This window comes from Rasamsonia byssochlamydoides (assembly GCF_041956645.1).
Source record: "Rasamsonia byssochlamydoides strain NRRL 3658 unplaced genomic scaffold VTN77scaffold_48, whole genome shotgun sequence".
Lineage (NCBI taxonomy): Eukaryota > Fungi > Ascomycota > Eurotiomycetes > Eurotiales > Trichocomaceae > Rasamsonia > Rasamsonia byssochlamydoides.
In genome coordinates, this window is record NW_027192431.1 from 115,553 (window position 1) to 139,992 (window position 24,440).

At 47.9% G+C, this 24,440-nt stretch overlaps 7 protein-coding genes across 7 annotated transcripts; 3 read left to right on the forward strand and 4 right to left on the reverse strand.

Annotated features, from left to right (window-relative positions):
* Window positions 1-3,965: 3,965 nt before the first annotated feature.
* VTN77DRAFT_6269 (uncharacterized protein) lies at window positions 3,966-4,960 on the reverse strand (the record flags this gene model as incomplete). The annotated part of the gene is made up of 4 exons (XM_069422528.1): window positions 3,966-4,461; window positions 4,524-4,588; window positions 4,646-4,747; window positions 4,805-4,960. The coding sequence occupies 4 exons, from the start codon at window positions 4,958-4,960 to the stop codon at window positions 3,966-3,968; spliced, it is 819 nt and encodes a 272-aa protein (XP_069276231.1).
* Window positions 4,961-7,688: 2,728 nt separating this feature from the next.
* On the reverse strand, window positions 7,689-8,802 carry VTN77DRAFT_6270 (uncharacterized protein; the record flags this gene model as incomplete). Its single annotated transcript, XM_069422530.1, has 2 exons — window positions 7,689-8,223; window positions 8,276-8,802. The coding sequence occupies 2 exons, from the start codon at window positions 8,800-8,802 to the stop codon at window positions 7,689-7,691; spliced, it is 1,062 nt and encodes a 353-aa protein (XP_069276232.1).
* Window positions 8,803-11,640: 2,838 nt separating this feature from the next.
* On the forward strand, window positions 11,641-12,037 carry VTN77DRAFT_6271 (uncharacterized protein; the record flags this gene model as incomplete). Its single annotated transcript, XM_069422531.1, has 2 exons — window positions 11,641-11,691; window positions 11,807-12,037. 2 exons carry the CDS (start codon window positions 11,641-11,643, stop codon window positions 12,035-12,037), a joined length of 282 nt encoding a protein of 93 aa, XP_069276233.1.
* A 493-nt stretch (window positions 12,038-12,530) lies between these two features.
* On the forward strand, window positions 12,531-13,249 carry VTN77DRAFT_6272 (uncharacterized protein; the record flags this gene model as incomplete). The annotated part of the gene is made up of 2 exons (XM_069422532.1): window positions 12,531-12,719; window positions 13,016-13,249. The coding sequence occupies 2 exons, from the start codon at window positions 12,531-12,533 to the stop codon at window positions 13,247-13,249; spliced, it is 423 nt and encodes a 140-aa protein (XP_069276234.1).
* A 1,962-nt stretch (window positions 13,250-15,211) lies between these two features.
* On the reverse strand, window positions 15,212-17,367 carry VTN77DRAFT_6273 (uncharacterized protein; the record flags this gene model as incomplete). Its single annotated transcript, XM_069422533.1, has 9 exons — window positions 15,212-15,415; window positions 15,477-16,098; window positions 16,155-16,616; window positions 16,668-16,771; window positions 16,821-16,869; window positions 16,925-17,067; window positions 17,121-17,180; window positions 17,245-17,273; window positions 17,334-17,367. 9 exons carry the CDS (start codon window positions 17,365-17,367, stop codon window positions 15,212-15,214), a joined length of 1,707 nt encoding a protein of 568 aa, XP_069276235.1.
* A 662-nt stretch (window positions 17,368-18,029) lies between these two features.
* VTN77DRAFT_6274 (uncharacterized protein) lies at window positions 18,030-20,960 on the forward strand (the record flags this gene model as incomplete). The annotated part of the gene is made up of 6 exons (XM_069422534.1): window positions 18,030-18,053; window positions 18,103-18,247; window positions 18,300-18,611; window positions 18,987-19,112; window positions 19,162-20,726; window positions 20,784-20,960. The coding sequence occupies 6 exons, from the start codon at window positions 18,030-18,032 to the stop codon at window positions 20,958-20,960; spliced, it is 2,349 nt and encodes a 782-aa protein (XP_069276236.1).
* A 357-nt stretch (window positions 20,961-21,317) lies between these two features.
* VTN77DRAFT_6275 (uncharacterized protein) lies at window positions 21,318-22,313 on the reverse strand (the record flags this gene model as incomplete). The annotated part of the gene is made up of 1 exon (XM_069422535.1): window positions 21,318-22,313. The coding sequence occupies one exon, from the start codon at window positions 22,311-22,313 to the stop codon at window positions 21,318-21,320; it is 996 nt and encodes a 331-aa protein (XP_069276237.1).
* Window positions 22,314-24,440: the final 2,127 nt, after the last annotated feature.

A 24,440-nucleotide genomic window follows, 5' to 3' on the forward strand; every position in this document is an offset into this window, starting at 1 on the left:
TGAAAGAGACAGACCATGTTATTTATCAACAACTTGAGCACGGGTACCATTTGGTCAGTTCAAACGACACCCTAGGGTTGCTTATTGGCAGCTTCAGCTGGTCATCGACCACGGTCATCTCGGCGCGCGTCTTGGAGCGGAACTCGTTGCGAGCTTTCAGATTGTAGCGCTCTGCCCTCCTGCGATACTAAACCCTGGACGATTTCTGCTTCTCTGCCAGGAGGAAGTGAGCGCCCCTTGGTGCCGCCATCTTAAGCGTTAAAGAAATTTTGACTCCATCGATGGCAAGAGCCTAGCTGGCCATCCTCTTTGGACCACTCTGCGACCACCATGCCTGGAGGCATGTTACACATGGGTGTAGCGCTACAATGGATCTAACGGTCGCTGTGGACTCAATACAGCGTGGAAGGAAGCATTTGCGCAGCGAAATATGCTCAACCTCAACTCGGATAGCGACTACCGCAGGGTCCAGTTGGATCTGGCAGTTGCTCACGATACCGACAAATGGTTTGTATACCTGGGGACTCACTGCGATGACGAGCAAGTGAAATCATCAGAAGTCCCCAAAGAAATTTTGGCTGAGCCAGTAGGCTGGAAATATCGCCAATACGCTCAGATACCAGCCACGAGTCAATTCCTCTGGAGATTTTGTCCATGGAGGTTCAGTACCTCAATCCTGCGGAGACAGCATCTGCGCTTTTCGGATTCAGCTGTTTATAGGCGTGATATTCTACCACTAGAGCGTGGCACACATGTCCACACATCAGCAAAGCGAATACACCGCGGTTGACCATATTTCATGGCCTCAAACGAAGGATTGTCAAATTGGTATTGAAGACAGAGTCGGCGAAACGAACTCAGGAGACGACGCCCAAAGCTTTTATTGTACTAGCATTCATTCCTGGGATGTCTACTACGAATGTGGACCAACAGACATGCTAGCAAATGTCACAGCGTTTTTAAGGACGGCGTTCTCGGATCTTGTATATCTTCATGCAGAAGTCACCGTCCACCGAAACCTGTCAGAATGGCTCCTCAATCAGTCTTGACCAGGCAACCTGAGTGGCATCAGACGTGAGGTAGAAGATGCTTGACTCGTGGCGTGGGAGAAGCTGGTACGAAGGCGACTCATATGGGCGAGCGCCAGACCTGGCCCTAGGTCCTACGTCCTGACCTACCGGGGATCGTTCTCAAGAGCACGGGCGCCATGACGAGCCAAATCATGCCTATCCATCGGCAGAGGTCGCTAAATATGAGATATGTATTCTCAGGGCCAGCCTCTTGAGAACGATAGTTAGATATCAGAGGATCGATCACATGCCTCTTGATCTAACTCCCTGACCCTGCCTTATTCGCAGAAATCCCAATGATTCCGGGTGAAGACCAGTACAACTGCCAAGGCAGAGCGAGAAAGGATCGCAGATAGTGATTGTGGGAAGTCAGACGGTGAGGTTCAGTTCATCTTGGACTGTGCCATCAGAAAGGATCAGAGTCTTAGATTGAAATGCGGAAATCGCGAGATTTGGATCGCAGTTGAAGCAGCTATGCCTGTCTCCTGATTATCTTCTACATCTCCTACAAGATACTGTCTTGGAGCTTCGGGTGTTGATGTGCAAGGTCCTTTGCCCGCACCAATGACGCCATAACAGGTTGGCGTCTGGTTGGTTAATCTGACCTCATTGACGGTTACATCAATGAGCGTTACGTGTTGTTGGCTTCAAGGCTCCATTCAAGTAGACATTTCCTGCAGAACGACGTGTGTCCATGTATATGCTGAATGGGACGACTCCTGACTCATCTGGTTCCCAGGATCTATTTGACAACGACACAGATGACGAGCTGGAAGCCCTAGTTGGTTCTCCCTTATTAGAGGATTCGGATCCAGGGACAGCTGCGGCATTTTCATGGGTGACCGATCTTCTCAGATAAACGGACTTTGTTTGCAGTCTCATTCCTCTTCATTGCTGTGCATGGGGTGACATTATATGGGACTACGCGCGGATGAGGACAGGCCACAGTCTCTGTTCCTACTAGAGGGTGGTCTAGCGGATGTCTCTTGCGCAGTTCACTACGAAGCGGGCGCGTACGCCGTGGTCCAAAGGTCCCTTCAAAATCACGACTAATTGCTGAATAGCATCGCGCCTCGAAGCTCTATCTGGAGTAAGGAGGAAAACGGCCGGCTTCTCTGACCCTCCTAGGCCACCTTGAATACGCTGAATCTTCGACCAGTCATCGCATGACCATCTGATCCACTGGATTGCGTGTATTGGCTTCTCCGCGATGTTTGCAGAACTCACATCCAATCATACTATGAATTCTGCTCAAAAGAAATGAGAGCATGGAATGACGAGACAGCGGCAACGACATGGAGCGGCTCTCGAAGCGATGTAAACGTTGTCAAACTAGAAAGTGAGTGTGCATTGGCCTGGCAATCGCCAAGTTATACTCAGCATCTCCACCTAACTTCAAAGGTGTTGAGAACACTCTTCCAAAGCCAATGAAAAGTAAAAAGGAACAGCCTTTCCAGCCCTTACTAGAACTTGATCAAATAGACAGAGCTTTGTATGACATAGCTTTAGCATTGGTACCAGGTAGACCAACTCTTGATCTGGCAAACCAAATATTTAAACCGCTCTGCTTATCAGAATTGGATATGCTTGTGTCTGTTAAAGAACACGCTATCTGGAACAGAAATACAGCAAGTTGATTTCCCGTACCAGCGTGCTGAAGGAACCACAGACGGGCCTTCGTGTCACAGATGACTTCTTGCCTGACAGATGGAGGAGTCTTTGCTGGCTGCTCCCTCGGGTCCTCTCCACCAGTCTGATTGATCGATTATTAGGTGTTGGCCATCTATCTACGCACCAAGCCTTAACCAGGGACGTACAATACAATACATCCAGGGCCTGTCGGCCATAGCTATTGATCTACCGATGACATCCTCAGTTTTCTCCGATACCTTATCGGGCGTCTGAAATGACATAGATTTGTGTTTGAGGAAATCTGTGCCCTGCACCACTGTAGCACTCAACACGGTGCCAAACACTGCAATTTCACAATCGAATATGTTCTATTTTGTGATTTTTGTGGGTTTGCCAATGCGTGCCGGAAGTACGGTCCATTTACGAAGTTCATTTTCCCCCTGTTTTGTCTTTTTCTTTGTTCCTTTCTTTTTTTTTCTTTCTCGAACTGTTGATACTCTAACCTCACCCTCCTCATCATGCTTCAGCAGGCTGCTGACTGCAGCCCTGCTAGTCATCCAATCACCCATCTCGCTGGCAGTTACTACTACTGTCGTTGCCCTCGCCCTTGCTGTAGTTCGCTGATCTGCTCTCATTGTCAAGCTAATGCAATAGAAGGCCTGGCAGATGATTCAGGGGAGGCTATCCTCCTAGTTTCTACTTTTTCCCCCTAGTTTTTACCTACCGCGATATAAGTTCTTAAGATGCTTAAGAAGTTAATTAAAGCAGATAGAAATATGACAGAGCATAAGAAGAATTTAAATTATGACAAATCCACTCTTAGAAAGAGAGTTCTCCAGCCAGAGTACAGGACCATAGTAAATAGACTCATTAGGTTGGGAAGTTAGCAGCACGTTAGTGCAGTATAATAAGAATAGACTGTCATACCCTTATGTAGGCTTCTCGAGGAAGAACTTCCTAGCTAAATATAACTATAAGATATAGAATAAGGAGCTCTTAACCATCATACAATGCTCATGGGAGTGGGAAGCGGAGCTTAACAATATCCCTCAGATCAAATCATTTCGGATCATAAGAACCTACAGCAATTCGTGACCTTCTGATGCCTTACAGAGTGCCAAGTGCAATGGGCCCATATTATAAATCAATTGAACTTTATCATTTCCTAGTCACCTAGATCATAGAATGCAAAGCCTAACATACTATCCTAACGGGAACAGCGCACAACAACTCTACTCAAGCAGACCACGCAGAAGAACACTCTCACCACAACATCACCGCCGACAACGCAACAAGCATCAACCATCCGAACAAGGGCATCGCCAAAACCCTGTCAGCAGCGCTGCTTGCAGGATTCACCGTAGCAGGAGTTGTGAGACCCGTAGCCTTAGTCGAATAATCAAGACAACTGGTCGGCAACGCGGTCCCATTATACGGACCGAACTCCTTATTCCCAATGACGGGAAGCGAGAAGTCAACATCGTAGCTCACGCTCGGCACGACCAGGGTCAGGTTCTTGTAGATGTGGCTGGGATCAGTGCCGGCGGGAGCGGGCTCGCAGTTTGAGGTCACATTCAACACTTGGCTAACAGCGAGGTTCACGTTTGGGACGTCAGCATAGACACTTAGGGACTTGTTAAAGATGTTGTAGAGGAAGTCAGCGTTGAGGGAGACGGCGGGGCGGAAGGAGAGCTCGAAGTCGAATTGCAGGTTTGGGTTCGAGGAGGTGAAGTTGGTTGGTGTAATGGTCGATTGGTTGCTTTTATGGACATTGAGGTCAGCAGACACCTTTCTTTTGGTGGAATTAGAGATTGGACTCACAAGCCAATGGTTGTGACATTGTCCAAGTCCCGAACGGGGATCCATATCGCTGAGTGGTCTGGGATCTAGGGGACGACATCAGCAAGTGTCAGATTCTAAGTAGCTTTGCTATGAAACTGTACCACAATATCGAATCCGTAGGTGAAATTGGCCGGACTGGTTGAGTTCACCCAGCCGTGGATCTGGGGATTAAAGTTGAAATCGGTACTGAATATCTTGTTGCTCTTTTGACATCGTTAGCATGATCCGAAGGGGAGAACTTTCCCAGTCGCATGATTTACCATGAAAGGGATATCGAGGCCGCTGCTGCCGATCAGGGGGATGACGATCTCGTTTTCCGGCTGAGACGGTGTCAAGTTAATGTCAAGTTCGACGTGAATCTTGAAGTCATCGAAAGCGACACCAAGCCAGTATTTGCTGAAGTCGAATGGGAGCATCGAAAAGTTGGCATCGGGAGCCCACTTCTCTATGCAGAGGCTACCATTGCAGCCTCCAGAAAAGCTGATATCGCCGATGACGCTGCATCCAACGCAATTGATGGAGAACTCTTCGTTCCTAGGGGTCACTCGTTTGAGTCCTGCTCCAAGTAACTTGGGGTGTTTATACGTGCGAGAGAATATTGCCGTTCTTTGTGATATCAATGTGCTCTGTAACTTCTTCTGAAGTATTGACACTGGTAGCTCTGCCCAGGAAGGCAAGGCTGAGCAGTAGAGCCTCGACTGCGAGATAGATCTTCATATTCACACCCTTAAGGTGAAGTGGATGGGGGTGATATAGAAATTTTGGACAGACAATCAAGTAGTGGTTCGACTGTCAACTGCTCACCGCAAGCTGATGAACAAGCAGTCTGGTGCTGAAATCCTGGAATCATCACGCACTTTATATCTTGCAATCTTCCTTCAGCTCCAAGATAGCCTGATGCCTATTCGGGGGGTACCAAAGGGAGCAGTCCTTTACGAGGATACCCTACAAACAGGGTGCACATGGCTTGTGAAATCCTCAAAGGGTAGTCTATTTGTTGAAAGTACTGAGTTAGAGGAATACCATGCTGAGGTGTAATCCTGTGCGATATACAACAAGCAGCAATCCCTGTAAGAACCGCTCTCTACTTCCATGCACGAGCGGATTGTTAGACCCAAATATAGCATGGAAGCTGTACAACATATAATAGAACCGGGGCCCCTAGTGTGAGGTGTCTGGTGAGGCTCTATATGGACAATAAACTTAATTACTGCTACTACTATATCAGACAGCGGTTATAGTGGTTATGCGGTTGAATATGCAAGCAGGGTGTCTGTTTGCGCACAGCCCCTCCGCTCCTGCAGCTGGCCCCAACCTGGGGAGTTATTCAGTACCGGGGTTATGTAAATACAATTGATGCCGATGAATACATTCAAGTATGTTACAGACAACTTATTTGTCACACAAAAAAGTCCTCTCATGTGAACCGTGTAAGGTGAATCTGTGCGGAATGTCAGCTAGGTTAGGGGTGCTGCTAGGGCCATATTAGTGCAATTACTGTGCATTAGCTGTCTGCAAGTAATAGTTAGCTATTAGTCTTCCTTCCTGGCCAGATGCTATTCTTGGAACACTTTCTTGTCAGGAACCAACTCCAGCCAAATACATTCTATTTCCTGGTGGTGTGGACTTGTACAACCAACACACAAGATAGATGATGATGGGTTCATTACTTTCAATGCAAGCTACTTGCCATGACTAATATGTCTTCAGACCTTTTTTTTTGTTTAAAAGGAGGCTCTTGCGAGGCTTTGGGGTCGAAATTTTAACTTCCCCGCGAATGATCATCCTCATGATTTGGCAACGTCTTGCGCCACGACATCACGAGCGCCCCTCAGTGGAAAGTAGTAAAAATTCCATTGATGGCTGACGGCTAGCGAGCTGAGAGGTGGGTCTGCAAGGGGCGACAGGGCAGAGAAGAGACTTGAAGGACTCGCGCTAGATTCGAGGATGGAGGGTGCGAAGGAGGCTCAAATAAACCAGCATTGGGTAAGATGGGCTAGAACCGAACGCCTTTTTCTGTACAAAAAATGGCAAAATCCCCATCTGGGGTGAAGCGAAATTGACGAACTGATAATATTCTGCTAATACCCCTGCTGGATATAACTCTAATACCATGACATTACACCTGTAACCTATATATAGTGCCTTAAAATGGTAGTCTTAGAGGTTTAGTACTTCTATACGAAGAGAATATCCCTTGAGATATAATACAATTTAAAAACGAAGCCAAAAGGTTCTATAAACGGTAAACTCCTTCAACCTTTATAAATACCATACGCCCTTTATATCTTACCCTCTCAAAGGCCTGAATTACGAATATATGCTTAACTAGATAAATGGTCTATATAATTTCAAAGATCAAGTAAAGGAGTTAAGAAATTGGCCAAGATTAGCTTAATAGAGAATATTACAGGAGATTAAGATTCTAATACCCGATAAAGCAAATCTAGGTTCGTACCTATTAAAGAAAGATACAAATCTCACTAACGACGAGCTTAAGAACTGCAAGGCCAAAACCTGATGTGAACCACATTGTGTCATGTAGCGAGTGCTCTCAGCTCATATGAGCACAAGTAAAAGCCTACCACACATCTGTATATATATCCCGAACCCTTAACTGGCCTTTTCTAGGTTAGTCATCAGCTACTATACACAATCGGAATCATTCACGCCATACTGCACCTCGTAGAGGCTGTATATGCTTACTAGATCCTTTATAGGCACCTACAGGTAGCCTTTTCAAAGGAACTGCTTAAGCATAAGCACCTGATCTCTCCCTAATATATGGACTTACCACGCAGTAAGCAGCTTTTTATCGCCTTCTAAATTGCTACCTAGATAAACAAAATGTGAAATAACTCATTATATAACAAGGAATATAAAGAGATAATTTGAATAGTGAAGCGAGTATTAAATTAGAATTCAACATTTGCCGGGTGGGCTTTGAGCCGTGAGTTTGAAGCCTCATTCTTGGGCTGGCAGATCATATATCTATCTACTTGGCTGCTAAGGAACAAGACGTGGGGACCTGGTAGTATGTATGTACATGTATATTATACAATATGTATCCAGCTAAAGCCTATGACAAGCACTTCAGCAATAATATAATATTCCGCTTTCACCATTTTTACTGAGCAAGGCTTCTCATGCGACGTCCGGGGTCTCAGACACCCTGTACACCAGCTTCTCGCCGCTGTGCTTCCCCTCCTTCATCTCTTGCATCCCCTCGAGCACCCCAGCGAGCCCGTTCTTCCGCAAGCTAACCGTCCGCACCTTGACGGTTCCATTCGCCAGCAGAGTCTGCACCTCCGCCCACCATTTCGCCTGGAATTCGGCATGGGACTGATTGCCTGTGAAGCTGTTTCCGAACTTGTCAAAGTCCTCGCCGATGCCGGTGTAGGCCAGCGTACCCGTGTACTTGACGTCCGAGCGCGGAAATTCGGGGTGGAGGATGGTGCCGTAATGAGCGCCTGGTCCGGAGGTGAGGGCCGCGGCGCAGATCTTGGCCGAGTCCTCCGTGCTGATGCAGTCCCAGGCATATTTGAGTCTGTTTTGCGTGTGCTCGTTGATTTTCTTGCCGCAGTCTGGGTCGTGGTAGTCGAAGACTTCGTCTGCGCCCAGCTTTTTGACCAGGTCGAAGTTCTTGGGCGAGCAGGTGGTGATGACGGTGTAGCCAGACCTGCTGTTGGTCAGTTATCAGTGACGCTATATTATATTATTATGGCACTCACGCTTTGGCGAATTGGATACCAAACGTCCCTGTTGCCGAACTGCCGCCATAGATGAGAATCGGCTCAGGCTGCTGCAGTGGCTGCGATGGCAGCGCGAGGCCCAGGCCATAGTCTTTCTCATACAAGCCTTGGCCGACTGTGCTCACTCCACAGCCAAGGGTAGCAGCCTCCTCGAAGCTGAGGCTGTCCGGGATCTTGATGGACATATGCTCCTTTGCGACAATGTACTCGGCGAACGCACCATCCTCGGGGTTGTTGAAGTTGCCTCCGTGCACGAACCCAGCCACGCGGTCTCCTTTCTTGAAGTCCTTGGTGACGTTGGGGCCGACCTCTTCCACAATGCCAGCGTAGTCCACCCCGATCAGGCAGCCTTCTTTGGCGAGGCCCCATTCGACGTGCTTCCAGTCCGTCGGGTTCAGGGCAATCGCTTGGACCTTGACCAGGAGGTAGTGATCGCGAACTTTGGGGACTGGACGGTCTGAAACGACGGTGGCCTTTTTGGGGCCTTGGTAGACGACTGCCTTCATGGTGAGGAAGATATTTAAAGAAACTGTCTATAAAAAATGTTGAGGTAAGTTGCAGGGTGGGCAAAAGAGATGAAACAGAAAAGAGAATTGACTTTATCTCAGCGTAACCTTCTAATCAGCATCCTGAAGCTCCAAGATACATTACTAATGAAACAAAAAGACGAGCTCGAGACGGCGGGGTGGTGGGTCACCCTCGGCACAGCGGGGGAGGGGTTCTTAAATAGTTACTAACTCCCTTCCCAATATGAACTACACTCTAATACCTTCTAATATAAGCTCAGGCATATAAGGAAGAACACTGACTCATCCAGAGCAATTAGCTTTATTTAAGACCTATATTGTATTAGGATGGCTATAAATAGAGTAGTTTAAAAAGTTCTTCTCAGATAGTAGTTTACAGGCCTCAATTAGTCACTTTCAGTAGTAGGAGAGATCACCAATATGAGCAGTTCTGGATAGCATGGCTTTCCTTTGCTAGCTAATATCACTGAGATGATCTATTTGAGAAAATGAAAACATATGTGATTCTTGTGATAGTCCTTCATTCCTAAGACAAAAAAGGCACTAGGTTGGTGAACAAATAAGAGATTGTGTTAAGAGGAGAGGCTTGTCATTGGCTACGTAGCCCTTACGGGCCGTAGAGTGTTCTATCTAGCGGTCTGCTGATCACGTGAGTGAAACGTGCTAAACCAAAAAGGGTTAGCCTCAAACAGATTGAAGGCTACATCACATGATCACTAAGCCTTATCAGGTAACTCGCCGACTTACGGTACACCTCTATAGTCTGTAAGTTGGGGGAAATGATGCATCATCCACATATCCCATGTTTCACATCAACGCAATCACCTTCGTTTACTCGCAGCCCATCTTCCAGATATACTTATCCCCCTACTTTGGAACTTGCACTTCCTTCCCTATTGTTCCACTGTGACGATGGCTTCCAGATCACATAAATACAGCAAACACTCCTCATCTGAAGTGGCTTCTTTTCAAAATGACCATCCATTCAGGAAGAGGGAATTCCCCTCATTTCTTTCCCGTCTCATTTCATACCTTGCTTTTGTGTCATAGAAGTCTTCATTATCAGATCGCGCCGCAACTACAGTGAGATGCCAATTGAGTCCTGTTCCCATACAGAGCTCTCTCAATGTGTCCACCAAAAGTCAGCACAGTCAGAAGGCCAATACTGTTCCACTAACACCAGGTGCAAAAGGTACAGCTTGGATGGCCCAGAGTCAGGCCGATGGGAAGAAGTATGCCAGTGCAACAACCATGGCCACCAGCCATATACAAGAGTTACTGGAATACTGGAATTAGCCTACCTATTAGATAGCGTGGCTTTAGGCCCTTCGAGTCAAGGATTACTTCTATGTACAAGCCCATTTTAACCCCCCCACGGTGTCTAATTATATTGAAAGGTCAAATATAACCCCCCGCGTCTCGCGATAGATCTATTTATAGATACTTATACGAGGGAAATTTTGAAGGCCATACACGTGGAAATTGTCACTGCTAAGAACAACCTGCCAATATCATTACAAAATGGCTCTCAAATCCTCTCAACTACTGGAATAATTTGACATGTCACTCTCAAGGAGAAAGTCCATCCGACAGAAAAGAGATCGTCGCGAAGATGGCATTATCAAGAAGGCGCATGGATATAGCGTCATGTATGATGCGGACGTTTGCTTCGGCATCAGAATAGGCAGAATGATCAATTGAAGCTGTTAACTAGAGCAGTAATCCGAAGGGCGGACAGGAACTCCCAATGGGCATGTTCGGACTGCCCGAACATCTGATGCAACGACAGAGATCAAACATATCTGTTGCAAATGAGGTTTCTAAATATATGCCAAAGAGATCGAGCCCCAAGAGATATGAAGGCCGCCGGGGGCAAGGGTAAGACTATAGTAAGCTTGACACAAGTTTCCAGCGTTAACCCCGGTGGAAGATTAGAAGTGTTCTTGGAAAGGACTCCTCGGAGAGCTTCAGGGCGCAGATGAGAAAAGTAAAACGCGCAGAATGAACTAAGTGGCCTGCAATCTCTAGTTATAAAAAAATCAGCATGTCAGCCAATTCACCATGTCTTCATCACTTGTATATCCAGCCTTTCGAAAGATTCCAGAAGTCCTCTGTTTTGTACTGACCTGAAGCTCGTCGACTGGTAGGCATCTTTGGGGTGGGAAGTTTGACTGAAGCGCTCTCAAGGAGCTTGAATTACCGCTCACCAACAGGTGCCAGAACCTTGGAGGGACATCATCTTGTTCAACATGCTGAAGATAGCCAGCTAAATAGCAGGTAAGAAGCGCACTGGTCCAGGAAAGGGAATACTGGGAGCAAGAAAGATCGATCTCGAAGTGGGTAGTGGCACCCTGGATTGATCGAAGTACATTAAATCGGATTAAGAATATCCAGTCTAAGATATCCATCCATTGGAGGTGCTCTACGGGGCAAAGCTGAAGAGGGTCTTCTTAGCTAATCGTCCATAATCATCCTTAATTCTTACAACTGCACATCTGAAGCCGCACATTAGTTACCTTTCTTCCTTGGTTATATGACATATGATTGACACTGAAATTTTGCGCCTCCCTAGAGAAACTATGCTGCAGGTTAGGGTCTAACTGCTAAGGAAACCGTTGTACTGGCTTTGCCGGTTCGATCTGATCATCCCACCAAGAACCATCAAGAAATGTATAGAACTGGCTTCAAAGACACGCTGCTCTCTGTATTTTAACCTGCATGCGAATATGTCCTAACTGTGGTCTAAGGAAAGTTGAACCACAGTAGATGGTTTATATAGTTTTGAAGACCTCACTAACCTGCAGTTCCTTCGCTGATATGACTTCTGGAATCCTAATTGGATATTTGAACGCACTCGAGCTGCGGATCGTATCCTGCTCTACTTCCCAGTGTACAAGCCGACCCAGGAAGAGGATTTTGCACGGGTCAAGTTGATGCTGCACCATCGGTTTTGGGATGTAAAGGACCTGATGTCAATTGACAGGACATTCCATGGGATTCGTTTAAGGATGCATATCAGTACTGTCGAGATGCCCATGTCCACAAGCCGGATGCCTACGGAGAAGAGCTTCTACCAGATGAAGAGGATCCGTTCGAGGAGTTGGAAATAGATAATGCCGATCATGATATCCAGCAGTCCTGGGCTGGCCTGGCCGCGCAGCTGCCAGCTCAAGACAATGCTACACGGCTGGAGGATCCTGATAACCTTGGGTAACTGGATCTAGATCGCCAATACAACTGGACTCCACATGCTTGACGCCATCCGGAGCCCAATGATGATTACTGGAAGCAGATGAAAACTGATTTCCCAGCAGATATCTGGCGTGCTCTTAGCGCTTTCGGTCTATCGCGGCGCTTAGCCGTCGACGCCCACACTCCACCGCTGTTTGTTTTGCTTAGTCTCGCTCAAGCTAGCCTAGATAGACTCAATCAATTCAATCACTTCGTTCATTGATTTTGTCTCGCCGCCGAGACGTAGGCTAGCATGATTCGACTCTAAGAATATCTCAGTACATTCATCAGCTAGACCAGAGGAGCTGATTACATGCTGTTTCGCTTACCAGTCGAGACTGGCTCTGCTTATGAGAAGCTCAATCCACAAAATCTCCAAGTTCTACAGGCGAATTTCCGGGCTATCCACTACCTCATTATTTATGAGAAATCAATGATAGGCCTGTAACAGCTCTCCTGGGTTAATGAGCGCTGCCATGAGATCTTCCCGGAGAGAAGTGATATGGTTTTTTGGGGGCCTGAATATTGCCATTGTTGGTGACCTCTTCCAGCTTCCTCCCGTTCTCCAGAGACCTCTGTTCTACAGTAAGCCCTTGGAGGTTCCTGAGCAGATTCAAGGTCGCAATCTGTACCGGGCATTCAACATCACCATTGAGCTGAATGTCGTACGCTAACAGGAAGGGCAAGATGAGCAAGCCGTGCGTTTTAAGCGGGCTCTGGACAACCTACGTGCATATACAGTAACCAGAGAGGACTGATAATTGCTCTCTTTCCGAGTTCAATTAGTGGTTCCTTCTGAAATTCCACGCTTTCGGGATGCACTTCACATATACTCGACAAAGCAACAGGTACACGAGTTCAACAATGCCTGTATGCGTGATCTGAAGCGTCCCGTCAATGCGATATCAATGCTGCTGGTGCTAGCACTGAGGATAGGGGCAACTTACATGCAATTCTCAAGCTGCAGGGTATTACAGTGAACCAGGCTGTCTTGAACATCTCGGATAGAGATTTCGCCCTTGGGCTCACATACGTGGCGATTACTCGCTTTAAAAGCCTGGACGGATTGCTGCTCGAGGAGCCGTTTGACTTTGAACAGTTCAGAGCTCGTCTCACGGATATAAAGAAGATGAGACAGGAAGATATTGAGCGAAGAATCCTGGTTAATTCTAAGCCATATGCTTTCTTCCACTAAGTAGCCATATATGTGCTTCAGAACTGTAAAATAGCCAATGTCAAAAGGCTGTAAGAGATGAGATAAGTATGGCAGCATACAAATCGGCATAATATTATTCGGGGCATATATCTGATCGAATTAAGGAGTCAAATAATTTCTGTGCCCATCAAGAACTAACATCTAATATTTCCCCTTTATATAAGCATTTATATAAGGGATAAAGAGCTTTTGAAACCATAAGATCCCAATATCATCAGTAATCTATCTATTTGGGCTTATTTTAATCTTCTAGTTACATAGTAAGGCCTCATTCTCATACTAGGCCTGCAGATAAGTCTTCACTTTGAATATGATACATAGTGGCAGAGCCCATCTAGTTAAATTAACTGATTCAATAACTAAGACCCATTCCTGATTCCCAGGCTATATAAGAACAGGATGACCAGTAATCTCCGCTCTAATAACCACCTTTATAGTAGTAATTAGGCCCATTACAAAGCCTATTTCATCAAAATTATAGATATCATCATCAAGAATGCCCTATTGTTAAATGGCGCTTTATATGCACTTAAACCACTTACGGATGACCTTCAGATCTTCACATTTGGCGCGCTGATAATTGTATCTTCGCAAATATTGTATTTTGAGCTCTTCATGGCAGTTAATGAAATTATAAACCTAGTTCCTACCAATACGGTATTAAGTTCCTGCTGGACTGCATTCAGAAAGAAGAACATTAGCCATATCTTATACAGAGGCTGGCCAAGGAGGCGCTCTGCGCCTATCTAAAGATAATATCCATTGTAGAAGCGTATTCTCTTCAGTAATTGTCAATTTATGCCCATTAGCACATTTCTTGGTCTTCATAATGCATCCGCAGAGTCAGTCGCGTAAAGTGGAGAAAGGAATGCCATAAAGATGCGCTGCTTCGCGAATATGAAGAATTTCTTGATTTTTAAAAGCGGGTATTGCTAATAAGATTCTCCCCTCCTGCTCAACGACTTTTTTCGAATTTGTATGCGTTTTTGGTGGCATGGGAATGGTTTGAAAATCGTCAATTTCAATATTGAAGACTGAAGACACGTGGGTGAGCGGGTCGGTTAGGTGATCGGGTGGCTTGTGGATTACGTTACAGTGCGTACGTCCTGCTGAGTCAGCCGGTCCTGCATGCGCTTTCGCAACCAGGGGAGGTGAACACCAGCCCAACTGTCTGCATTAGTCAACCTTGACTCTGCAAGGTATCTATAAGACGTTATTGTCTATATTGGCACTTCCATGGGCTTATGTACCAGAGAATTGAATTGTTTATCTCCTGAGGCACTGTACCTAGGGAATGACTAATTCTCGCATGCTGACAAATTGGGGATGACATCCCGCAGTGAAGTCCCCTTTCAACAGTATCGAGATTTCATCCGTCGAGGTGTACTCCGTATTTATACAGTAGAGTATTCCTCTACTCAAACGAAACTGAACGAGCGAAATCCATTTTTTATATTATTTTCTAGACTGAAAAAAATAACTACTTACGGAGAAGAGACTCTGACGACAGGACAACAGAACAACAAGAACGGATATTGCTTTGGATATGAAACAGTTCACAGATCAAAAAATCACAGCCAATCAATCAAAACTGAGGGCCTAGACAAAAAAAAACTCGGCTGCTTGTTTGCTCTGCTTGTTTGTCATGAAACCAAAGATTCCCCACCAGTGCCTTCAAGAAAACGTTTTAGCTCGCTGTCAGATTGCGTACAACTCGATGAAGCTTGCCAAAGTCCCAATGTATCGAACACAGCCGTGAAGAGAGAAGTAATATCCGCTCTTTTGGACTAACTGACTGGATGCAAAGGATGTAGGTAGGTAGATCTTCTAGAAAAACACTGGTCGAACAATAATTATTAACTCAGCTAGGAATAATAAATTCTGGGAAACGCCATGGATATGATATCAGCAATGATTGGTGAGTAGAGAGAGAGCATGTGATTAGCCCAGCTTCGCCTTCAACGACTCGATCTCAGCTGTGAGTTGCTGCACCTGCTCGGCTTGAGAGGCAATGGTCTTCGTCTGCTGCGCGAGCAACTCCTTGATCTCCTGGATCTCACGCTGAACAGCGTCGGCGGCCACGGCGTTGGACGGTTCGATTACAGCGGGCGTGACAGTAGCCGGGGTGGAGGCGGAGACATCAGGCTAGAAGACGATCAGTTTGTCGCCACGACAATAGATGGGGTAAAACTACGAAAGTACATACCTTCGAGCTGCTACTAGACTCTGCCTTGGCAGATTCAGTCGGGGTTTCGACCTTAGGAGACGATCGCTCCGGTCTCGCCACTTCTTCGAAGCTCGAGCTGTCATCCGCGTCGTCTTTGTCGTCTTCGTCGGCAAACTTGGAAACCATGGCAGCCATCGAAGCGCCCTGCTCCTTCATCGAAGGTGGCGGTCGGACTACAGGAGTTGGTTCCGGAGCAGGGGCGGGCTCCGGAGCAGGAGCACTCATAGTTGGGGTGGGTTTATCCTGGGTAGGCGTAACCTCCTGGATCCCAGCGCCCTCATAGAGGCTGGCCAGAGAAATCTTCGGAGGGATCGCCTCTTTTCCAGCAAACCACTCCGATGGCCCCATGGCAGGCTTCAAGCCAATTGTCGGAGGGTAGATGTCGTCCTGGAAGACCTCCGAGCGCCGAGGCACAATGAATGAAATCGGCTCAATGTACGTGTCGTTTACCGACTTGTAGATGCGGACGACTTCGTTCTGGTGCATGTTGACACCGCGCTTGGGCATGAAGGCAAGGCCTCGTTGAGGGTCGCTGGACTTGTATTCGGATAGGTACTCGAACTTGTCGTTCTCCAGCTCAAAGTATCGGATATTACCATCACTGGAAATAAGTCAGTCTGATAGGTCTCGTAGTTACTGACTCGTAAACTGACTCACCCCCTTCCAGCCAAGTAAAGACACTGGGTACCATCGTCCCAGAATGGAATACAAACTCCTGAGATGGAGTCAAGCACTTTGAAGCCGTTGATGGGCTCTCTCGGTGCTCGAATGTCCCACAGAGCCAACTGACGGTCGCTCATCTTGGAGAAACCAGTCGTTGCGACCCTGTCATGCTCGCCCAGCCAGACCGCTCTGCTGTTCTTTGCCCCCGAGTGGCCTTGAGTCTCCTGTGCCGGGCGTTCTTGACGGACATCCCATATCCTGAGCTTCTTGTCCCTCGAAGTGGTCACCAGCAGGGAGCCATTGGCACTCCACGACAGCGACTGGACGACATCGCCGATATTGAGCGTCAGCTTCGCGTCTCCCGCCTCAATGTCCCATATTTTGATCGTAAAGTCTCCGGAGGCGGTCGCAAGGACGTTCTCGGCGGCGGAGTTGAAAAGCACGTGGCCGACCTTCCTGTGGCGTTTTAGCAACCAATAGCTCTATGCAAGAAGGGAGACATCGTACCTTGGATGGCCGCTCAGCTTTCCCACAGGAGCCACATCTTGGATCTCGTCCGGCTCGCAATTGGGATAAAGAGTGAATCCCTCTGGCACACGCCAGAGGAAGACCTGCGATCGTCAGCACGACGCGAAATTAATACCTCGCCAAAGAGCTTACCTTGCCGTCGTCCGAACCAGAGGCAATCAAGGAGTCATTGAAGGGATTCCTGCACATATCCATAAGCTCATATTGCCAATCCCGCTGCGGGACACAGAACTCACCAGTCAGTGTCAAGCACAGCAGCCGTATGTCCACGAAACAAGGGTATCTTCTCAGGGAGCTTTCCCCGCTCGTTGAGAGGGATGACTGCAAACGCTCCACCACCACCAGCTTCCCAGTTCACCGACAGATATTGTGGGTTGACCTGGTCGGGAATTAGTCTTTCGCGTGGTATTCGGACGATCGAGGAGGACGCACCTTGAGAAGGTTTGTGTCCCACGCATTTTTGGAGACACGCAGATTATCGTAGCATTGTTCCTGAATTCACAATGAGCGACACAGGACGCAGGCGTTTTCTTTGTACGGTGAGGCTCTGGCATACCTTCCTGGTAGGTTGTCCGAAAACGTGTCCTGATGGTCAATGAACGGTGTAAGCTCAGTGCGCAGCAGATGCGGTGGGAACAAACTCACGATACTTCGACGAGCGGACGAAGCGGCCAGACATGTCAGCAGACTTGGGATGATACTGTAGAGAAAACAGAATCTGGCCTCAAAGGACCTCAAATCGAAGACTGCGAGAAGTATGTTGTCTTGAAGTTCAAGGAGCTGGGTCGGTCTAGTCGCCTAAGGCCTGAGTACAACTACTAAGCCTCAGTTGTCAGGGGATCGCCCCTCACGCTAAGAGTTGACAACAATCAGCGAGAACAGCAGATCTCTCTTTTGGATTACACCCAAATAAATTTGCGAGTCAATTACTATCTATACCACGACAGTTCTGTATCTTGATTCTACTTCTCTAACAGTTGCTACCGCAGCTTGTACTGCGGACTCGAGTCGAAACTCCGGTGCCGTCACGTGCGTGACCGCAGTCACCTTTCCTGATCGGACCTAGTCAAACAAGCCAAACAGCCCCGCCGACCTCCTTGGTGCGGATGACTAAGCTGTCGTTTGTTTACTCGTCGCTCGGGGTAACCGTCGCAGCTCCATCGAGTGAATACTTCATCGCATGCTGAGCCTCCACGGCCCACGCGCTTTCACACCAGGCATCGACACGCACACGCCACTCTGTGTGGTGTACAATCTCACTCATGGTCATTTCCTGAAGAATTCTTAACTTCCCCTCCCAATCCTGCGACTGTCTTCGATTCCAACTCGTCGCATTACAAGATGGATGAGAACTCCGTGAGCGCCGTATGTTGAGTAGCGACGAGGCATGGTTGTCATATCTGACGTTGGACAGGTGGAGTCTCGACAGTATAAAAGTCGAATTCCGACACACGCCGGCAGCTTGTCGGAGCTGAATTCATCGCGCACGAATGCTCGTTCGGGGTTGCTTCCTCCAGGAACGATCTCTGGCGCAGCCAGCAAACCGTCTGGCATAGCTAGTAGGTTCAGAAGATCGCTACCGCTATTTGCTCCTGCTCACAGGTGAAGCAGAACCTACAAAGACGATTTCCGCACCCGCGCCCACCTCACAAGTCCCCAACGAAACAACAAAATCTCACAATCGAACCAATTCATTTGCTGCGTCTGTCGGCCCCAGAACAACATCCTCCCGGGCAACCCCCAATCCCTCATTTTCGAACACCGTCGGCCCAGGTTCGCAACCACCCTCCACAAACCGGACACGGTCCCAGACTGCATTTGGCAATCGCAAACTCGGAGGATCTTCCGTCCCCAGGCCCGCGACATCGTTGGATACCCGTGATGAGGATTCGTCTGGATCACAGGTTCTTGGAAAAAGAAAGGGTATGCAGACATTTCAGAAGTCATCTCTTCACCCTTCACCCGGATACTATGATAAGTACATGAACTACACGTCAGACTGGCCACGGCGTTCAAGCGGGCCTCACGTTTCCGATGCTACTAGCGCTAGGAAATGTGAGACTTCATTGAGCGCCATGATGGGAAATTTGACCCTGACGGATACCAAAACCCCTGTGGATTACCCTGAAAACCCTTGCAGCGGACGACACACTATGCACTCTCATGTACCCAGAGCTTTAAGGCACTCAAGATCATGTTCCCTGGTCACCCCTTCTCCATCTCCTGCCAAGAACAGGTCTCCACAAAAACACCCGAGGACTATTATACCGTTTCTAACTAAAGACTCGAATATCAAAGCCTGGGATCACGAGAGCCGACTCCAGGACTTTGAGCAGGTGTGCGACGCCTTATTCACCCGGATGAGCCAAGCAGGCCACGACAGCTATGGTCTGAAGGAAACCGTTGAGCTCTACAAATCACGAGGTAGGTGTCTCCACCAGAGTCTGCAAAGTGCCAATCTGACGATCACAAGTGAACGAACTCGAAGCGACGCGAACACAGCTCATGGACACTAATTGCTCGTTACGGGTTGAATTGGAGACGACGAAAAATAAACTCGCATCTGTAGAGGATGCACTCAAGAGCGCCGCAAGAGAGCATGAGATTGCGATGGATGAATCTGACAGACGTCTACGTAACGAAGCCGAGAGTATTCGGCAAGAGAGTCAGAAGCAGCTTGATGCTTTAGCTGCGCGGCACCAGGAAGAACTACAGGAACTCAGGCGACGGTTCGAGTCCGAGCTGGAGAATGAGCGAGCTCTTCGTCAGCGGGAAATCAATCAGATAACCTCTCAATGCGCTCTTGACACTCAACGCGGGCAGATCGAACTGGAGAAGAAGGAGCGCGAGATTGAGAGGCTTCAGAAGGAGTTGCAGGCTGCCCAAGATGACATAGAACTGGAGAAGTCGAAAAACCGAGATCTCCGGAAAAATCTGGACACTGCCAGTAGCAACACTGTGACGCTTGAGTCATCTATCCGTGCGCTCAAAGCACGAATCGAGTTCCTAGAGTCCGGGAGCAAGGAGCAATCAGAAGCATTCGCTCGTTTGAATCAGCAACTGGCAGATGCCATCGCGCAGACCAACGAAGCCAAGGAGAAGTTAAGAAAGGAGGAAACCCTGCGGCGCAAACTACATAACCAGGTCCAGGAACTGAAGGGCAACATTCGAGTGTTTTGCCGTGTTCGCCCCCCGCTCCCCTCCGAGCCGCCCAATGAGGTCGCCCAAATCACCTTCCCGGACGAGTCGACAGATTGCAAAGAGATTTCGGTCCTAGGACCAGAGGAGAAGAGCAGTCTTGGCGTTATTACCCGCAAGAACAATGCGTTTTCTTTTGACCGGGTGTTCGGGCCGAATACTCAGAATGCGGATGTGTTTGAGGAGATCAGCCAGCTGGTACAGAGCGCGTTGGACGGGTACAATGTGTGCATTTTCTGTTACGGCCAAACTGGCAGTGGAAAGACATACACGATGTCTTCAGAGGATGGAATGATTCCCCGGGCTGTTCATCAGATCTACGATACGGCCAAGAACCTGGAAGAGAAGGGCTGGAAGTACACGATGGAAGGAAACTTCGTCGAAGTTTACAATGAAAACTTGAACGATCTGCTGGGTAAAGCAGAGGAGTTCGACAAGAAGAAACACGAAATCCGTCATGACATGCAGAGATGCAAGACGACCATCACCGATGTTACGACCGTGACGCTCGACTCTCCGGAAACGGTCCAGTCGATTCTGAAACGTGCCACAGCCAACCGATCTGTCGCTGCCACAAAGGCGAATGAAAGGTCCTCGCGATCGCATTCTGTTTTCATCCTCAGACTGCTGGGCGAGAATAGTATTACTGGCGAGCGAAGCGAAGGTACCCTGAATCTGGTTGACTTGGCCGGCAGTGAGCGACTCAGCCACAGCGGAGCAACGGGCGAGCGATTGAAGGAGACGCAAAACATCAACCGAAGCCTGAGCTGCTTGGGGGATGTCATTAGCGCTCTTGGGCAGGGGAAGGAAGGCGGCCACATCCCGTACCGGAACAGCAAGGTTGGTAGATATTATAAAACCCACTATGATGGTGATGATTGCTAACTTTCGACGCAGCTGACCTACCTGCTCCAATTCTCGCTGGGAGGAAACTCCAAGACGCTCATGTTCGTCATGGTCAGCCCTCTGCAGGCGCATCTCGGTGAGACCCTGACGAGTCTAAAGTTTGCCACGAAGGTGCACAACACGCACATTGGTACGGCTAAGCGGCAGGCCAGGGTTCGTGATTCGTAGGACGAAATGATACCACTTTGTTTGTTATTTTGGACTGGTGAAATTAGCGAGTTTTCCGCATTGGCGTTGGGCGTTGTTGAGATATCCCCTAGTGGTCGCTGTTGACCATGCTGACCGTGCTGACCATATTAGTGGTGCTCTTCTTTGTATTCTTTGTAATGTGTGTTGTATGTACTGGAAATGATGTTGTATTTCAAGTTCATTGTCACTTGTTGATTGTTGATGAAATTCTGGTTATCAAGTACGGTCAAATCCTGGAACGCTGAACTTGACGTTGTATGTCGACATATTCTAGACCTGCCAGAGAAACACGAGGCATCTCTATTAGTACATTACATAGTATTTACATCCTTACATTTAACTGCCTAACAGGAAGTCCACAATATCCCTCACAGTCCTCTCCGGCTGCTCAATCCACGGAAAATGACCACAGCGGTCGTATACCTTCAGCTCCGCCGCTCCACCGGGACTAATACCACGCTGCGTCACCTCCCCATTATCCACCGCGGTGATCATGTCATCTTTCCCAAAGATGATGAGGACCTTCGCCCGGACATCCTTCAGCTTGTCGACCATCAGCCTCCTGCGTGGACCGTACAGCTCAGCGTCACACGCGCTCTGCGCCTGCTGGCACCATGCGCAGACGAGGTCGTCGCCCATCGCGTCCATCAAGGCAGGGACCCCGCTGTCCGGATCGAAGAAGTAGAGCGGTAGGATTTCTTTCCAGGATTGTGTCGCGTCGTCGTCATCATGGTCTATTTTCGACTTCATCCGCCGGGCCTGCTTCCTGCCAAACGCAGCCTTGTACCGCGGATCATCTTTCCTCCGCTGCATGAGCGAGGTATCATGTTTCAGGCCCAATAGGCGATGATCTAGCAGTATCACCTTGTCTACGTTCAGCGGGAACTTCTCCGCATAGGCGAGCACGATCGCCCCGCCGTTGGAGTGGCCCAGTAAAGCGGGGAATTTTTCCAGACGGAGATGCCGCCGCAGCAGCTCGAGGTCGTCGGCCATGGTCCATGTGCCCATGTCGGAGTCTCCCCCGGGAGGACGCGACGATCCTGCTGTCCCCCGAGGGATGAAGTATAGCAGGGTGAAGTGCGATTCTAGAAGTGGGGAGAGGCCCTGTCGGAGGTATCCGGGGCCGATGCCCCAGCCGGGACATTGAATGACCAGGAGGGGTTTCATCCTGGTTTGCGTCTGACTCTGGCTGTCATTTCTATTTCCGTGGACGATGTATGTGAATGTCATTGTTGCTGCTGTTGCTGTATCTGCTGAAGATGAAGATGATAGTGGCGATGCAGTGAAGGTGTGCTCTCCTGGTGAGAGGAGAGATGGGTCTGTCGCAGCCATTCCGATGACTCCAACTATGTACACATAGACGAAAATAGATTTCTGCAATCTTATTTTGTTTTCGGGTGGTGCTGCTGCTTTGATGAGGATGCTCGTTGGCTGCTAAGAAAGTACTGTACATACACCATGAGAAGAGCACTTAGTAAGCATGACATATATGTTGGAACACGCCTCTGAACAGCAAACAGCCGCCAACCTGGGATGAGGGACGAAAAAAAAAAGGTCAAGGATAATTAATTTAACTGGCATAACGGGTTATTCAACCAATTCGTCCGTACAATCAAAAAAAAAAAAACAAAAGAAGGTGGGGAGGGGGGAAGTACATATATTTCCACAAAGCCGTCCCTACAGAATAATCGCCCCATATATCAATTTAATTGATGATGCAAGTAATAGATTGGCCACTATATTTGGCAGATCTTAATCTAATTAAGAATCTGTGCGCTTTTTAAAGGCAGAGATATATCAATTATACCCAGAATTAGAGCATGCAGCTGATATGGAGGCAACAAAAGAGGCATTAGTTAAGGCAAGCTAAGGAAGCCTAGCAAAATATCGATAATGCTATCTTGCAAAACTCCTAGAGACAATATCATATATAAAGCTGTTATAAAGGTAGATGGATGGTATACTCCAAGAGATAAATGATATATATAAAGATATCAGGCAGCGGAAGGATTTAACGACATCTATGCAAGCTGAACTATCTGATATTTATGCAATTGACAAGATGTCAATGCAGGATGCTGTACAAGCCACGACATGGAAAACCACATTCCACTCACTCCATAATCTCGACTTTGAGACCAGAAAAAGCGTGATTCTTAATGCTCCTGCGGAGGTTATTTGAGTCATTAAGGTTACTTCTGTTTCCCATGGAATCAGCAGCCGCAAGTCACTCTGGATTTCTACAGTAGTGCGTGCGAGTCTTTGATCAGAGAGTGGGAGGAGGCTGTAGACAATGGTAGATCTAGCTCCTTTATGGCTAATTCAATTGTCATGGCTCGTTACAAGCAAATCGTGGAGTGGTATGACAAGGTTGCCCAGACCTGAACGACCTGCGAGTCTGCGTGTCTTTCCTCTGAATTAGCTATTATTAGCCTAGAAAATATAATACACTTGCTCCATCCTGCTCATCCTCCGCTCGTAATCAATGACCCAATGGCGGCAACCACGGCTCGATTCTCCTCGTTCTGTATGTGTTTTCAAAGTACGGTTACTGAGAGTCAAAGGCTGTACTTACAACTCCATCTCTCCAGATAAACTTCAATCTCTCCCATTCGTATGTTGAGAATGGCGTCCCGGCTCCCCAGGGTCCAGCATGTAAGGCATTTATTATTCCTAGTACCGGGAATCTGACTCTGTAGGTAATCAAGAAACTATGATAGTATGCTGGCTCTAGTCTGCCTATTATTCTTAGCAGCAGAGATCCAGGATACTCCTTATCTAGTGATAGAAATGGCAGAAATGCCACAGCAGCTGGTATTACATACATCTTTGAAGAAATCTAAATATGTATAGCATCTGAGGGGGCAACATAATAGATCTGCTCTCTGCTCTGGGCATTAGATCTCAGATCAAGATCCAGATTAATGGGATATAGTATCCTATATGGCAGGAAGATAGCTATATAGGGGTCAACTATACTTTTGTCTTCAGCAATATTACTCCCTCTCTGGCCCAGGTCAATGTCGCTAGTATCAGGACTCCATATATCTTGAGTCTCTGGACGGGCGAGGAGAGCCCACTGCTTCAGTACCAGCAAAGTCAAGGCAGCACCGTGATACCCTTACGCTGGCTAAAATCAGACGGTCGTCATCGCCTTCAGGGAGCAGCATCTCGGTGATAACATCACCTCACTTCATGCCACGCAAGTACCGTCCACGGTTCTCGGCTATAGCTACACCTAGCCTGAAGGATTGGTACTGCGCATCTCTGCATGATTGTTCGACAAGGCCAACCAGCTATCAGAGGTCGGACAATCGGCGGCCTGTCAGGAGGGCAGGTCCAGCTCCCAGCTTCGACCAGCTTGTCAAAGGCAATTCAATCAGATCGAGTGTACATACGTATGTATCTTGTGCTGTTCTTGATACGCAAGTCACGTAAATTCTTGTATACTTCCCATCA